The 17,071-nt window shown below is 48.0% G+C and overlaps 1 protein-coding gene and 1 pseudogene across 1 annotated transcript in view; both read left to right on the top strand.

Moving 5' to 3' along the window:
- MTARC1 (mitochondrial amidoxime reducing component 1) overlaps window positions 1-9,561 on the top strand; it is a 29,504-nt gene extending 19,943 nt beyond the window's left edge. The window contains exon 7 of the mRNA XM_040636004.1: window positions 3,921-9,561. Coding sequence (XP_040491938.1) covers window positions 3,921-4,047 — 127 coding nt within the window. The 3' untranslated portion in view covers window positions 4,048-9,561. The remainder of the gene's footprint in view (window positions 1-3,920) is intronic.
- A 4,941-nt stretch (window positions 9,562-14,502) lies between these two features.
- LOC121104103 lies at window positions 14,503-14,607 on the top strand (annotated as a pseudogene).
- The last annotated feature ends 2,464 nt before the right edge of the window (window positions 14,608-17,071 follow it).

Raw genomic sequence — 17,071 nt, 5'->3', positions numbered from 1 at the left:
GGGAGGCCCAGGGGAGCCTCTGTCTGTAAAATCCCCGCAGTGGCGGCACAGAGGAGGCTTGATGCCTAGCGGGAAAGTAGGAAGACGGAATTACTCTTTTCTTTCTCCCTCTCTTCCTTCCTTCCTTCTTCCCTCTCTCCCTCCCTTCCTTTCTTCCTTTCTCTCAAGATTTTATTTATTTATTTTATTTTCAAGAGGGGGAGATAAAGGGACAGGGAGAGACAAATCCCAAGCAGATTCTGCTCTGAGTGTGGAGCCTGACATGGGACTTGATCCCAGGACCCTGAGATCATGACCTGAGCCCAAACCAAGAGTTGGACGCTCAACCGACTGAGCCACCCAGGCGCCCCCTACTCTTTTCTTTCTTAAGGGAGACTGACTTTCACACTGATCCCCAGAGCTTAAGGAGTGGTGGGAGTCCGTCATTGTTGCTTCCAGAACATCTGGAGCCTACTAGAAAGAGGAAAGCACGTTTGCCTAGTAGATGCAAAAGTTTCACCGGACACACGAATACTTTGGCATTAAGGACATTGGCCACTTGTGTTAGGCTGTGTTGAGCTAAAGACAGAAAGATATAGTAGTAATACTGTAGGGGGAGACAGACACCCCCAGCCCCATCTGGCTCTATCACCGATCATGTGACTTCCGCAAGTCACTTAGCTTCTCGATGCTTCAGTTTCCTTGTTGGTAAACACTGGACTAATAATACTGCTCCTGGTTGATCTGAATAAGGCAATAAATATGATTTAAAAAAATAGATGATAAAATATTGTACACAATGACCATGTAAGCTCTGGTTGTTGATAGTCTCAGTCTATGAACTTGACGCTTCTGGGAGAGGGAGAAGCCTGAAGACGCTTCTCTCTCTCCTCTGAAGCTATATTAAATAAAACCCAACCCAGATCGGCTCAGCCTCTAGGACTCGCCTCCTCTGAGCTGCCTTCACAGTACTGTTTCATTCTTAGCCTGGCCATCGGGTTAGTGGGTCTTGGGGCCTCAGAAGTGGCCCATGCCTGCAGGTTGGGGACCCAGCCATGACCAGAGACCCTGCTTGTGGTCATGGCCTGGGCATTGACCAGTAACCAAGCAGACCAGGCAGGGTAAATAATGAGCAGCCCTCACGGTGCAGAGGACTTTACAGGTAACAGTGTTTCCACTCACACCCTTCCAGTTTGGACACCTCTGTTTAAACTAAACAAAGTGTCTTGAAACTGCTCATTAGAGTAGTTGTAGGTTTCCTAGTCGTTGAAAAAGAAAATGCATTAATAAAAGGAGCTTTTAAATGAGTTTGTAATTTATCAATCCCCCCCCCAAAATATATCTTTGAACAAAATCATAGATGATCCCAGGAAGATACAGCTCTGTTTGCAATCTGTTGAACAAAGCTTGGTGTGCACACGGTTCGCAGACCGCTCGCAGTACCCGCTCATCCCCACAAGGGGTCGCCCATGATCTCGGTTACGGGGGTTTCCCGCGTCCCTGCAGGGGCGGTGTTAAGGGGAGCTTCAGGTGGGGCGGAGAGTTGGGGAGGGTTGTAGGGAAGTCCTGGAAGGCTGGGCCCCGCGGACAGCCAGCTCTCCAAATGCCACAGCGCTTCCCGTTTCTAGTCCTAGACGACGAAATGGACTGCCACCTGCGAACCAGGTGACCAAACCTGCGCTCGCACAAAGCAACTTTCTTGCCCCACCCTGCACGGTTGAAGGGGCGGGGCTGGAAGGGACCCTCCCCTCTCATTTACCTGGTGGGGGCGTGAGTGCCCATGTGAGTGGCTGGTGGGAACAAGCGGGTAGAACCCACGAGCGGCCAAACCTTTGTGTGCAAGAATTAATACTAACCCGCTCAGTTTTTCTCAGGTCTGTGCGTGTACCCAGCTGGTACGTAGATGACCAGGGATCAACCACATCTGGGTAGGGAGCGTGGTGACTGTGGGCGGAGTGGCCAGACCCCGCCTGACCACTGAGATCTGTGCTCCGGGGCATGCTGGTTACTCCTCTGAGACTCACCTGTCAAGTGGGGAGAACCCACATTCTCACCTAGGCTTGTTGTAAGCATTAAGAGATTGCTGTGTGAGAAGTTCTTTAGAACTTTCAATACCCCCCCCGCCCCCCAAGATAATCCGAGTGGAGGACCCAGGCTACAGAACTCCGATCCTGAAGAGGCCGTCCTCTGATAGACACAGATCCTAAAATGTCCCTGGTATTGCATGCTGACGGGAGGGAGAGGCAGGTGAGGAGAGGCACCTGGGCTCCCGGGGTCCAAGGTCATTGCGGGGACCTGACGGCCAAGCTGGGGGGTGCTGGGGGTGGGGGGGAGGCAGGGCAGCCTGGAGCAGCGGCTCATGGCCTTCATCCACTCGCTGATTGCTCATTTGTTTGCTCGGCCAACCTCGTTGGAGAGGCCGCAGCGATCCCGCAGGGAACGGGACAGGCCGGGCGCCTGCAGTCTGCCCGGAGCCGCGGGGCCCGGAAGGCGCCTCTGGATTTGATCCGCCATGTCTGATGTGAAGAACAAAATAAGGGCCAGGTTGCCACAAAAGTGGTTTTTTTTTTCCTTTTTAAAACACTGTAGAATGAAATGAAGACTTTCTATAAAAGTGTTTGAAATAGAAAGATGATATAAAATTGGAGCTAGCTTTGGTGAGAAACTGAGGGAAAGCTTTCTCCCAGTGGAGGGGAGAGCGGGGAGAATGTCGCCATGTTGTTCCACACACTCTGCCTGGGGCTGCTCGTGTTTTCCGCCAGGCAAAGATGTTCATCCTGATCCTAATAGAGGCTTTCAGTCACCCACACATTCATCCATTCGGCGAAGGATTGTGTGGGTCACTGGGCACCTGGGGGGCCCAGCGCTGGGTGTGAGCTGTACTAGGGAGTCTGTCACAGCTGCTGCTGTCAGGGACCCTCTGTCTTGCAGACAGACAGACATGTACCCCGACTACAGGACAGGGCATGGGAGTGTTCCAGGGGCAGTTAGGGAAACACTGAGGATGGGAAAATTACTCCTGGCAGGGGTCTCCTGGGCTTCGTTCCTGGCAGGTGGGGCATTTGAGTTGGGCCTTGAGGGGAAGGTAGAATTTTAACGCATGGGGAATCAGAAGAGGGACATCCCACAGGAGTCTCGGAGCCAGTGAAGTGCAAAGCAAGATAAAAGGACATTGAGGGATCCCGTGGAGAGCTACACAGGGGCAGGGAAGGGGCAGGGGGTGACAGGTTTGAAAAAGCTGCTGGGGCCAGGTGGAGAGCCTTGCACGCCCCACTGAAGAGTTGGAATGTTGTTCTGCAAGCACTGGGGAGCCATTGACAGTGTCTGAGCCTAGGCATGGTTAAGGCCAGAGCAAAATTAAGAAATATAGTGTCCCACCAACAACGAATTGGGAGCCAGGGAGCGGAGAATGAGGAAAAGAGTTTGGTTAAGAAGTTGTCACAATGGTCTGAGCGTGCTGGAAGCAAGGTGGTGGCCGTGGGAGAAACCTCGAGCAAATCCAGTGATGTGGGGCAGGAAGAACCTCAGGACTTGGTGACTACGGACAAGTGGGGGGGGTAAGGGGAAGGGGGTCCTGGAGACCTCCAGGGCTCCAAGCCTGAGGCACTGGGAGGATGGTGGTTCTAGATGCCCAGGGAAGGGAAGGTGGTAACGTATGTCTGCACATCTCAAGAACCTCACCGTTTAATGCCACAAACGGGAACGTTCCATGGAGGAAAGATGTGGCGTCTGGCCATCGGGGGCTCTTCTGTAGTGTGTGCCAGGGGCAGGCTGCTCACCACACAACTCCGGGAGGCGCTGTTCTGTTAGACTTCGGTGGGAATGGTGCCCCCTGGTGGCCCTGTGGAGGGGTTGGACGTTGACTTTAGCCGAGAAGGAATCATAGGCTGTTTGCACTCTTGCTTCTGCTATGACTCCTTGTGATCTTTCTCCTATTGCAGTTATCGTCTGTGTGACCCTTCTGAGCAGAAGCCGTATGGAAAATCACCTCTCTTCGGGCAGTATTTTGTTCTGGAAAGCACAGGGACCATCAAAGTGGGAGACCCTGTGTACCTGCTGGGCCACTAGTAGGAATCATGTCCTGCAATGTCAGATACCTTTGAAAAAATGTCCTCAAAAACGCCAATACTGGGAACACAGTTCTGGAACTGATACCTCAGCATTTTCTTTAGGTCTGTGACTTCCAAGCTTTTTGTCTTTTGGACTTCCTGGTGCCTCAGTGCTCCCCAGTGTCTTTGCACAAGGTGAAGAAATACAGTCTTGATAACTTAAGAGGAACTCAGTAAGTCATTTGGATGACAAGACAGAATTCTGAAAACCCCTTGTGTAACTGTGACGGTGGGATTCGTGTTCCTTCTTTTCCATTTACCTACCCAGAGGGCTAACCTCCATCATCTTATTACCACTCTGTAGGGAAAGAGAAGAGAAGAGCAAGAGGAAGAGTGGGCAAGTGAGAAGAATGTTCTGGAAGAATGCTATGGAGACGAACCAGCTCTCCAAATAAGTCTGGAGTGTCACATCATTTTTCTCCTCAGGCCCTAGACTAAGTTTTGAGAAAGTATAAAGAGCCTGACCTTCAGGAAACACTTGAGATGTTAATTTTCCATAGGTCATCTTGGACTTGGCACTGTTCCTCCTCAGACAACATCCATGAGGGTTTGATGGATCCTTCATAGCATGCAGTGTCTCTGGTCTGGAGAACCACTGACACGTCCGGGTAAAAGTCAACTCATGAGAGCAGCATTGCTGTCAGACTCTGATGTGGAACGTGTGAAAAGCAAGACAAAAACTTCCTCGCCTTGACACTTGAAAATATCAAATACATCTCATTAGGAATCCCAAAGTTTTCCCAACATACGAGAGTGGGCAGTAGCACTAGAGAGGGGAAGACCCCTAGTTTGATGTTGTCTGAGAGGCTGTTCAGTGTTGATCAGGGAAATGATAGTATCCTGTCTGTATTCGCAGAAGAGCAAAAAGAAAGGAAAGGAGAGGATGCCACCTAGTGGTGTTGAATGGTAGCTCAGCCCATGCTGTGGAAAAGATTGAAAAAATACCGGTGGATGGGTTTTAATTTTCCATCCTTGAACTTTTTTTTTTCTTTAAGGAAGTGGGGGTACCCTCCAGGTGCTCTCTGCTTCTTGGCTGTAGGTATTTCATTTCCTAAAAGCTCTCAGAAAGGTGGCTGTGCTGCCACAAAGCCCTCCGAGATCCTTGCTGTTCCCATCAACTCATGACAGGGAATGCCTCCTTACTCGTGAGTGGGTACGCTTCCTCAAACTCAGGGTGAGAAAGTTCTGGAGTCCATGGATGAGAAGAAATGTGATTTTGTGATTTGAAATAAACCACTGGAAAACTTTCAAAGGAGAAAAAGAAAGCATGTTCTAGTTCATTAAAAACCAATATCCAATCTTTCTACCGATCCAATGACTTTTAACACTAAGTTGATGAACCATTTCTTTCACTGGCATTTTGTCCTTAGGAGCTGACCAAATCATGAAAAAATGTTCTCCAACTGTAAGTAAATGGAAGCGACTTTGACTGGTTTCAGATCTTACTAACTTCTTGGCACAGAAATCAGACTCTGAAGCTGACTGATGTGAATGGGCAAAGCCAATAATCCTGCCGCCTGACCAGAACTGGGTCTCTTACAAATGGACCTGCTCACACACGCCTTCCCCAGGCGAACACCCATCTTTGACGGGCTGTCAAGCGAACATGCTTTTTACCAAAAGCTCTGCATTTTCCACGTCGGTTTTATACAAGAGGTTAGTAATCATTGGAATCTAGCCTAGCTCTGAGGTAATGTTAGAAGTGAACAGGTGCACACGTGTATGTTTTCTGGTTGGCGAATTCTTGCCATTTGTGTCCTGCACACTCGGCGTGAAGTGGAGAATGAAAACAATCCATCAGGTAATCTGGCCCATCACCTTCCCCGATAAATCCACCGTATGCTGAAACTACAGAGAGGCTGAAGCAAAAATAAGAGTTCAGCAAGTCACGTTCCTAATGGGACCTTGGGAGCCCGTGACAGAATTCACACAGGATTTAAGAAACCAGGTGAATATGGACTATAAGGGTAGCCAAGAGTTAGGCACTGGTGAGACACTCCAGGTTGGTTTGTGGCTGTTCTAGAGATTTGTAATCAGTGGCAAGCTGAATGCCTTCGATCTGAATTTCTAACCCTTTGTAAATAGTAACATCCGATTCCCCAGTGACCCATTCTGTGTCAAAGGCCATCCTTCCTGCAGACCCTATCACTGTCCGCAGTGCAGAGCCATCCTCAAATGGGGGAGGGGGTTCCCGGACACCATCATTTGTCGGCAGTCCCCTTCTGCCCCTCGGAGTGTGAGGAAGATTCCTGTCTGGAGAGAGAAGTTCCAATGACCTCTAGAATCTCAGAGTAGTTGCCAAGCTTTCTGTCAGGGAGATTTAAAAGCCATTTACTTGTGTTTATTTTATATTTAATGAGTTGGTTCATGCCAAAGGCCGGGCTGCTGTCTCGTTTATTTTGGATATCGAACATTTGCACACAATTCCACTTGAAATATAGGATCGGGAATATAGACGATCACAGACCCTCAGAAAGGTCTTACAGCTGTGGGTGATGGACATTCGAGGTCAGGCCAAAATATCCACTCTTGGTGGGTGTTGTGTTTCATTCTGGGTGGCGACTTTGTGCTGTAATCACAGCAGAGAGTTACCAAGCAAGAGCTGGAGATCCAGAAGTGAGGAGTGTGGGAAAGGCTCCACTGGGCAGACTGCTCGAAGGCTCACTTTCATGGCCGTTCCAGAGAAAAAGTTGGAGCTTTGCAACCGGGAGACAGAGCAGCGACTTAGACTCACAAGGGCAGAAAAAAATCAGGGTAGGCCTAGTGGGAATCAGGCAGTTGTCTGGCAATGAGAGATCCTCCTCCTGTCTTTCTGCCCTTAGGGTTGTGGGGGCAGGGTGAGGAGGTGTGCTTGTTGGGGGCTGCCCATTTGGTGGAGGCCAGGCCGGCTTGTCACTTTGGGAAATTATCTATGAGGCTGTCACCAACAGCGATGGCAAGCCAGAGCTCCTGGCCTGTGTCTCCAGAACTCGGGTAGTGTGACAGATTGGAACGGTCCATGATGGCAGAGAGCAGAAGGTCAAGAGTCACTCAAAGGCGCTGGGGCGGCTCTCACACCAGGCTTTGACTGTAGGTCTAACCAGGGCGTTGGGGCTGTGTCCTAACACGACACTTCCCCAGGTTTTCTTGGTCCATGAAATTCTGGGACTTGGCCTGGAGGGTTGCTTCTAAAAAAGAATTGCACTCTGGGAAGTCCTGCGTGCCTCCCTTTAGGGTTTCTTCAGAGGCCTAGCAACTCATTGGAGGCTTGGGACCTGCATCGAAGAATTCTGTTGAACGCTGCCCTCCTCCAAACTCCTATCTGACCCTGCCTGAGAAACCTGTGCTGACCTCCAGAGCTCTCAAGGGAGCTCCAGCCAGGGGCAGGGAATCACGATTAGCAAGAGTGGTGCACTCATGAGAGGGCTGAGGGAGTTAAAAGAGCCCCCAACCACATGAGGAGGCGTCTCTTGGATGCTTCCTCCTGTCTTCCCCCTCGTCCCTGGACTGAGGCTTGAAAGGTTAAAGGAGGTGTAGAGAGAGCGTCTTAGACCAGCTTTCCCATTATGGAGCTTGGGGAGATGCATTCCTTTTCTTTGGACTCGTTTTCCAAACCTGCATTCACGGACGGATAGGGTGGATCGGGGTTGAGGGGTGGCACAGACTCTCGTCTTGGCCTTACAATGCCGCATCCGTTCTCCGGGGCGTTTATGCGCCAGGGCGGGGCCCTATCTTCCCAGCTGTTAGCTTTCCCTATCCCTCGCCACTTGCAACTAGAGTTGCCTCTCTCTACCTGAAGCAGAACTACCCCAGGGGTCCTACTGCCCCAGCCATACATATATACTCACTGGATCCCATGATCTTACACCTGCAAGAACATTGTTTGCTTCTACCACCTTCTTAGAGATGGATGAGTGAGTTATGACAGGGTCTGAAGTTGCCCAATTTCAAGCAAGGGGAAGAATCTGGTTGAAGGATTCAACAAACGCACTTGGAATTGAGATAATAGAAGTGTACCTGAGGTATCCTTGTCTGCTTTGGCTGCACTGTCTTGAAGGAAGAGGCCCAGGCAACAGCTTTGACTCTGATCCTGTTCTCCCTCAAAACATAGCTGATAGGGGACTGGTGGGGCCATCTGGTCGCATCCTCTTTGGCCTAGCTCCGAAAGAGGAGTTGTTGCCCTAATCACATGATTAGTCTTCCTGGACAGGCTGTAGTAACAAAAGGGGCTGAGAAGTGTCTTCTCATCTAACTTCTTCCAAGGCTGATTTTGATGGGTGGGTCAAGTTCACTCATGTTTGGCTATTGACCAACCTAATCTTTTCACTCTTGGTGGTCCTCAGTCGTGCTCCCTTACCTTCACAGAGCATTCTAGACTGCGCTTCCTCCTACTTCCCTACTGAGGCCCACGGCCCCTGATTCTTTCCCTTCATTTCCTGCTCTAGGCCCTCTACCAATCCCTGACCTATACCTTCAGTGGTCCGGACTCCAGTCCTGGTGGAGGCCTGTGGGATATAAGTCAAGGCTAACTTCTCTCCCTCTCTTTGGGATTTGCTGGGACTATTGTAAATAAACTATTGTCATAATTATTTCTGATTAATATTTTTACACCTAGTAAAGTTTCAAAGGGATGGTGTTTACACTGTTTAGGGGAGGGGCACCTTCCAGATGACTTGCCCAGCAATTAAAGCCGCTTGTTAGTTGGAGGCTCGGGATGGCCGAGGACAGCTGGAGAGCTCTCTTTGCAAGCAGCTCTGGTTAACATCAACCGGGAAAGCTCTTTGTAAACACATGAATAATTGATCGTCCAGCGCTCACATAGCTACTGAGGATCTGAGCCTGTATGACTCATTTGCGAGCCATCCCTGTCGTCTGGATGCCATAACATTGGAGGAATGATGATCGTTTCTTGGAGATTCTTCTGTGGCCAGAGTTGCCAAGACCAAGGCTGTAATGGTTTGTTATGATGACCTTTGTTATTCCATTAGGCTCAATTGCTTTAAAAAATGATGTGTGCATACTTTGGGAACGTTTTTACCCTTTACGTTGACCTGACATCATAGTTTATATTACAAAATGTATTAATGACAGAGGAGTGTTTTCATGTCCCAAGGACAAATTTTAACAACCATAATCTGCCCTTAGTCATCATAAATATAAATGTATTGGTCAAACAGATCTCGTTAATGTGGCCAAGATAAATGTAAGTCTATATTTTAAGGCAGTTGAAGTTCTAGAGAATATTTGGAGCTTTTTGTGGGGCTAAGAGATCTTGTATACGTGCTATCAAAAGGCTGAGAAAATTAACATGTTTCCCCCTCTGGTTTTTCGTTGGACAGATATAAACGTCTTGGGGATGTCAAGTAAGATTGTTCACATAGTTTCTGGACTCTGTTAATGCCTGGTGGGGTGAAGCGTAGTTCTTAAAGCTGTATTCTTTTCATCATGCTCACAGTGCTTCTGAAAAGAAACAAAATAAAGATTTCAAGACTTAGCAATGTGTTGCTCAACCACATTTTCCTGTTTTACGTGGTGCCTTGAAGTTTTAATTTTGTTAGTGCCCCCTGCCCCACCATCTTGCTTCCTGTGGGAGGAGCCCCTTTTCCACAGATGCACGGCTGACATTTTCCGTCTATATGCCGGGCACGGGCTGGGTGGAACGCTTTGCCTTCCTCTCCGTTACGCCGCAGCTCGGAAGTGTTGGCCGTTGCTGGTGTCCACATTTTAAGCTTCTCAGGCAGAAAATAAATCCTTGTTTAGAATCCTTTTTTAATCGTGTTCTTCGTTTGAACCATGAAAATGTGTTTAAGGCAGTAATGTCCCAAATGCCACTCTCTGAGAGAGTAGACCGTTTACAGGGTGAGTTTGTCTCCCCTGAATATGGCAAACATGGTGCCATAATTAAACCCTGATGACCCCAGGGTCCTGGGATTGAGCCCCGTGTTGGGCTTCTGGCTTGGCGGGGAGCCTGCTTCTCCCTCTGCCTGCTGCTCCCCCTGCTTGTGCTGTCTCTCTCCCCCTCCCCTGTCTGACAAATAAATAAAATCTTAAATAAATTACCACTGAACTGTACACTTCAAAGTGGCTAAGAGAGTAAATTTTAAGTGATGCGTATTTTGCCACAATTAAAAACTAGTAATAAAAAAGAAAAAAAAAGAGGGGCACATCGGAGATTTGGAGTTGACTTAATCCAAACTTCAAAGCCCCTTTTCTGGAAACAGCCTGACTCTAGCCCCAGAGATAACCTTACCCCCATCCAGAACACCAACAACTCCTCTTGTTGAGACTAAAGAGAATAAGAAAGTGAAATGTAATGGCTTTTAACTTAACCTTGATCAAGGGTGAGATAATTTAACTTTAGACTTTAATTTCTTGTTTTAACTTCTTTGGACCTTTACTTGTTTTGTTTTTAAAGATTTTATTTATTTTAGAGAGAGAGAGAGAGAGTGCAAGCAGCGAGGGGGGCAGAGGGAGAGGGGGAGAAAGAATCTCAAGCAGATTCTCCACAGAGCACAGAGCCCAAGGCGGGGCTCGATCTCATGACCCCGAAATCATGACCTGATCGGAAATCAAGAGTTGGACGCTTAACCAACTGAGCCACCCAGGTGCCCCTGGACCTTAACTTGCAAGGGGATTTTGAGCTTTGGAGTCCCTGGTAACTTGATATTTTGAGAGGAGTGAAGTTCCAATGTAGAACACCTCACTGTTGACCTTTTATTGTGGGGGCGCCTCTATGGTGTCATTGGGTCTCGCTGCCTAATTTCTAATAGGTTATGTTGGTCGATCAGGCTGGAGACAGACTGAGATGGAAAATAGAAGAGAATCTACATTTTCTATCTTGACTACAGAAAGGCCTTGAAGAACATAATGTACTGTACTGACCCATCTCAGAAACTTCTGGGGCAAAAATTCACACTTCCTGCCCAGGAAGATCCCTAATGGAACTGTGGCTGGTGTTAGGGGTGTCGAAGATACTGTCCCACTTCTGGCTGACTACAGGCATAACGGGTAAACACAATGGGTCCAAAGAACAACAACAAAAATGGAGGAATTTTGGGGCAGAGATGGTAATTTCCCTGCAATAGACCGCTTCAGGATTAAGATGGCACATATCCCAATGTACCCACATGAAGAGATGTTAATTAGTCTAGGGTCCTCTCTGCCTCCTCACACTCCTCTCCTCAGGGGAGACCTGACTGGTAAATTTAGAGGCAGCAACTGAGCTCTGCCCCTCCTCCTCCACCTTTCTTCTTGGGCTCTGCTCATCCTCCAGCTGCAGGATCCCAGGTCTCTTTGAGCCGAGTGGCGAGCTTGGCAGAAAAACCCTGCCCTTGTTGGGAGAAGCCTGCAGTTTCGTGTTGTGCTGCCCAAGGCTGGGTGGATAAATTCAGCACTGGGATTCAGCATGAGAAATTCCATCGCTTCTATGTTTCTAAACCACATCCTCCAAGCTAACTTTCATCAGTAATAAAATAGCTATTTTGATCTAAAACAAGAGGATTTTTCTTTGATCGAAAACCACGTCCACATACTCATTATGCCTTCACGTCGGTCGCATGTCATGCAGTCTGCAAAGCACGGTTGCCCGCACACGCTGGTTGACCTGGCAATCCTGTGAGCTCGGATGGATGGGAAAGCTTTTTGTACGAGGCTGCAGTGCTACAATCACACTTACCCCTAATCGCCGAAGCCCCGTCGGTGAGGTTTGAAGAGATTAACTCACGTGCCTGTGTTGTAGGTGATGGGCTAGAATGAGAACTCGAGGCTTCTGGCTTTGGGTCACGTGCTCCTAAAGAATGCGTTAGCAAGAGTTATCTCAAAGAGTGGTAGTATCTTCAACTGGAAACTGGTTTAATCCTACAGTCTTGTTTTGAAACATCTGCTTATGACTTCACAAAGGGACCTTTAAGCTCGGTGTCCGTAAGCTCTAGTGCGTATGTGACTCACGTGGGAACCTTGAGTAGAGTGGATATTCCTGTATCCGGCACCCAGCTCTGCCGATGGGGGACTGAGGTGGGGTTAGGGATTCTCATTTTTATAAAAACCCAACTGCTCTAAACCCTTCCCTGATTTTGTGTAGACCAAGTCCTCACAATCCTCACTCCGTTTTAACGTGGACATGCTTACTGTATGGTGACTAACATAATATAATAAAAAAAAGAATAAAAAAAAGAAAAAAAATAATATAGGCATGCTCCTTCGTGGTGGGTAAAGAGGGACAAATCCTGGCTTTCTTTGAAAAAGGGAACTTGGAAATACATCATGGTGAACCACGGATGCACACGTTTTGGATGATGGGGTTACACTGATGCAAACCCACAGAGGCCCCGGCAGCCCTCAGGGGACCACAGTGCCCCCTGCTGGATGCAGTGGTCCTGACAGACCGCGGAGCTCTGAAGGCACAAAACCTACCACCTGAGCCTCCAAACGACTGAGTTAACGGCCACGTCACTAACTAATCCTGAAATAATTCTCCAGGAAGGGGCAATGCCTGGGGCTTAAGCATTGTGCACGTGTGTGTGTGTTGGGGGGGGGATAAATGAGAAAGAATGTTTTGTAAAGTATTTGCTTCTTGTTTTAATGAATCAGTGCCTTTCAATGAATCAACAAACAAGAAGGAGGTCCCAAATACAACGTTAACAGCGCGAAGCGTATGGGAGCCGACGGTATGGTTTAAAAAAAATATTTAAAGGCAAGGTAGGGATTAGGAATGCTGAGGAGTAATTGCTACATTCTCTCAGGGCTCAGGGAGTTGTTGCGAGCCTACTGGTTTTTCTCTCTTTCTGCTGCCCAGCCAAGCTTCAGAAGAAACTCTTTCCACGTGAACTGGAAAAGATGAATTTCAAGCTTCGTTGAGAGCTCTAAAACCTTAAATCCTTCTTGAAAATAACCTGCCGCTCGGGAATCTTTGGTCCCCCCAAATTATAAAGCTTTTCCTCGGGCTGAGGAATGGCTGCATTATTAACTATGATTACTTAAGTCTCTGAATAGAAGGATGCAATAAATCTGAAAGTATTTGTTCTGGTTTGTGACTAAGCAAAACTGTATAATATTAAATCAGATGTTGTTATAAACATATGAAATAGCACATTTTTTTCCCAACTTGGGGCATTGTGGCATGAAGCTTCTGGGAATCTAAAAAAAAAATGTTTTTACATTCTTGGATCCTGAGACTGGTTTCTGCTCGGTTTTCTTCTTTCTGAGCATGGATGTTAAATAAAAGTGCTTCTGTTTAGATCTCTGTGTTTTCCCAGTGAGTTAGCGAGGTTGAGGAGAGGTGTTCTTACTTCTTTGCAGACTGTTCTCTGGGGTGGAACTGGTGACCCAGGCCGTGTGTGTGTGTGTGTGTGTGTGTGTGTGTGTATGTGTGTGTGTGTGTCCGTGTGTGCCTGTCCAGTGGGGATGACGAATGGCGTCCGAGTACCCTGGCATGTTTGGGTTGGAAGGGCTCTTAGACACAAATTCGTTCACCAACCTCCTCATTGCCCAGGTCATATTTTCAAACTTTGGTTCAAGTGTGTGGGAGAGAGAAAGCCATACAAATCTGGAGGTGGGGAGGAATTTTGAAATTCAAGTCCAAGTTTCTAGGTTAAGCCTCTGTGGCCTCTGGCTTGGTCAGAAGAACAGGAGCGTTGACAGTCACGTGACTAGCCTGCCGCTGTCCTTGGGGGGTCACCCCCAGCCCTGGGCAATGACAGATAATCACAGCCCTGGGGAAAGCTTCACGTTTGCCTCTGGACAGTGGTCAGGTTGGCTTCATTTTCCCCCTCAAAGGAGTGATAATGCCTCTGGATGGTGTATAGAATCGCGAGCAAAGAGCCACAAAGAGGGCAATAGAGGAAGTGTTAAAAAGTGATTACAGTTTTTCTTTTGTCGGCACTTACGGGCACTTTTTCTTTCTATCGTTTCCCAATATATTATTTTTTATCATTAGGATAATACATTTCTATTAAAAATAAAACTATAGCCTCAGAAAACTGTGTATTTAATAATTGCCTTTTACAAAGATGAATTAGGGTATTAATAGCGTTCTACAATTATTTAGAGCTGCACTGTCCGAAATGGTAGCCATTTAGGGGTTATTGACATGTGGCTGGTCCAAATGCGGATACGTGTGAAACACCTACGAGATCTTAAAGACTTAGTAAAAATGAAAGGTTGTAAAGTATGGCTGCAGTCATTCTTATGATTACGTGTTGAAATGATAACAATTTGGATAAACAGGGTTAAGTAAATTATTAGAATTAATTTCATCTGCTTCTTTTTAATGTGGCTACTAGAAAATTAATAAATTAATTAATTTTTGTTTCTTTACGTCATCTTTATGCCCAACATGGGGCTTGAACTCACAACCCCGAGATCAAGAGTTGAATGCTCTACTGACTGAGCCAGCCAGGCTCCCTGCTACTAGAAAATTTAAAATTACATTACGTGGATGCTGTCTGAAGGAGAGAAGGTTAGCTTTCCCCAGACAAGGACAGAAGAGGCTGTCAGGCCTGTACAGCATTGTCACCTACTTGGTGGCATCTAAACATTGTTTCGAGGAAGGAGACTGACTGCTGGATGGGTACAAGGTATCCCCTTGGGGGAATGAAACTGTTCTGGGTAGACAGTGGTGACAGCGGCAGAATATTGTGAATGTGCGACATGTCACTGATGACAAATTTTATGTTATGTGTCTCTTACCACCATAAAAAAATTGCGGGGGCGCCTGGGTGGCTCAGTCAGTTGAGCGTCCCATTCTTGATTTTGGCTCAGGTCACGATCTCAGGGTTGTGAGATGGAGCCCGTCATCGGTTTCCATGCTCAGCATGGAGTCTGCTTGAGATTCTCTCTCTCTCTCTCCCTCTGCCCCTCCCCTGGCTCATGCTCTCTCTCTCTTTCTCAAGTAATAAATAAATAAATAAATCTTTTCAAAAATTGCATATGCAGCTCACGTTATACTTCTGTTTTCATTCCGTGTTTAAAGTAAAGAGGAGGGGGGTGTGCCTTTGCTGAAAACAGTGTCTCTAGAAACAGAGAGAAAAGTTGGAAGTGTGGCGGGAGAGGTCGGAACACTTTTCTCCCCGGGCCCCCATCTCTTCTAAAGCCTTCCTCTTCTCTCATCCCACCGTCCTCCCCGCGTGGCCTTCTGCCTGCCGCCAGGTTGCTCACGAAGATTGCTCTTTCCCTAAAATTCCTCCCCGTTTACGTGGTGTTAAGGAGTCAGGAATCTCGAGCGCTGGAAATAAAATAGGACACCCACATCAGGTTCGACAAGCCCCTCCACCTCCCAGATACTGCTGATTAAGAAAAAATAAAATCTGGGGCGCCTGGGTGGCACAGCAGTTAAGCGTCTGCCTTCAGCTCAGGACGTGATCCCGGCCTTATGGGATCGAGCCCCACATCAGGCTCCTCCCTATGAGCCTGCTTCTTCCTCTCCACTCCCCCTGCTTGTGTTCCCTCTCTTGTTGGCTGTCTCTCTCTCTGTTAAATAAATAAATAAAATCTTTAAAAAAAAAAAGAAAAAAGAACATCTTTTCTGCACATCGTTGGCATCCAGCTTCTTCAAAGTAAACCCCACAAGGCAAACTGATGGGTGGTGTTGGAAGTCAGGACAGCTCAGTTGGGGGGCTCGGGGTCGGGAGGAGGTGGGGGGGCGGGGGCTGGTTTGGGGCCTCCGAAAGGGCTGAGGGCAATACTCTGGTACCGACCTGGTGGCTGATGATCTTGGTGTATCCATTTGGTGAAACTCGGTTGAGCTTGTGACTTCTGTACTTTTCTGAATGCTCTTTACACATCAATAAAAAGTTTAAAAAACCCAAAAAACCCAACCCATCCTGTGAGGTGCATGCTTTTTTGAGTGGAAAGCTGGCAGTTCTGGAATGAGTGAACGCGGAGGGGCGGGCACAGGTTCCGTGAGCACACCTACCAGAGGACGCTGTATCCCCTTCCTTTCGGGGCCCGGACTGGCCCGGCAGGTCACGGAGGCCCAGGCCGAGGGGCCGTGGGAGGTCCTTCCCCAGATTAGTGATCTGTCTGGGGACAGATCGTGTGTGACCCACCTCAGAAAATTCGCTTTCGTACCTTATCTCTTGTCTCTCCATCTGGGGCACCCCCACGCTCAGAGACCAGGGAGGAGGGTGTCAAGAGTGACGTGCTGCTTACCGAGAGGCCGGCTCGGCTGTTGGTGGAGGTGAGTTCGCTAAGGACAGTCCCAGCCCTGTGGGAGCCTGGAGTGTCTCCGCGGCTTACTCGGCCGTCCAAAAGAATGAAGTCTGGCCATTTGCTACGACGTGGATGGAACTAGAGGGTATGATGCTAAGCGAAATAAGTCAATCAGAGAAAGACAAATGCCATATGATTTCACTCATTTGTGGAATTTAAGAAACAAAACAGATGAACATAGGGGAAGGGAAGGAAAAAGAAAATAAAATGAAAACAGAGAGGGAGACAGAGCATAAGAGACTCTTAACTCGAGGAGACAACCTGAGGGTTGCAGGAGGGGAGGTGGGTGGGGGGGCTGGGGTAACTGGGTGATGGGCATGCAGGAGGGCTCGTGATGTAATGAGCACGGAGTGTTGCGTGCAACTGGTGAATCACTAAATTCTACCCCTGAAACGAATACTACAGTATATGTTAATTAAATTAAATTTAAATAAAAAAATCTTTTTAAAAAGAATTCTTCTCCTGCTGTAAAGAGTCGCTTGCAAGGACAGGAGGGACCGCTCTGGGGTGAGCAGACCCTGGCTGCAGTTATCACCTACGGAAATCCTGTGTGCTGGTAAATTCCACCCTCAGCGAAGCCTGGAGAAGAGATGACAGGGACCAGAGGGGCTGGGAATGCTAATGGGGGAGCTCGTTAGCCAGATAGCGGCCGGGAGAGGCCGGGGGACATGGGTTGGAGGAGCATATGCAGACACAGGGAAGGGAAAATAAATAAATGAGATAAGCAACTTCATTTGCTTCCTCCCTTATGACTCTTTTATTTTGTGGGGACTGTGGTCTCCCCTGGATCTCCTTTT

The sequence above is a fragment of the Ursus maritimus genome, unplaced genomic scaffold (genome assembly GCF_017311325.1).
Source record: "Ursus maritimus isolate PB19 unplaced genomic scaffold, ASM1731132v1 scaffold_2, whole genome shotgun sequence".
Lineage (NCBI taxonomy): Eukaryota > Metazoa > Chordata > Mammalia > Carnivora > Ursidae > Ursus > Ursus maritimus.
The sequence above is the reverse complement of the archived record's forward strand: the minus strand, read 5'-3'. Positions and strand labels throughout refer to the sequence as shown.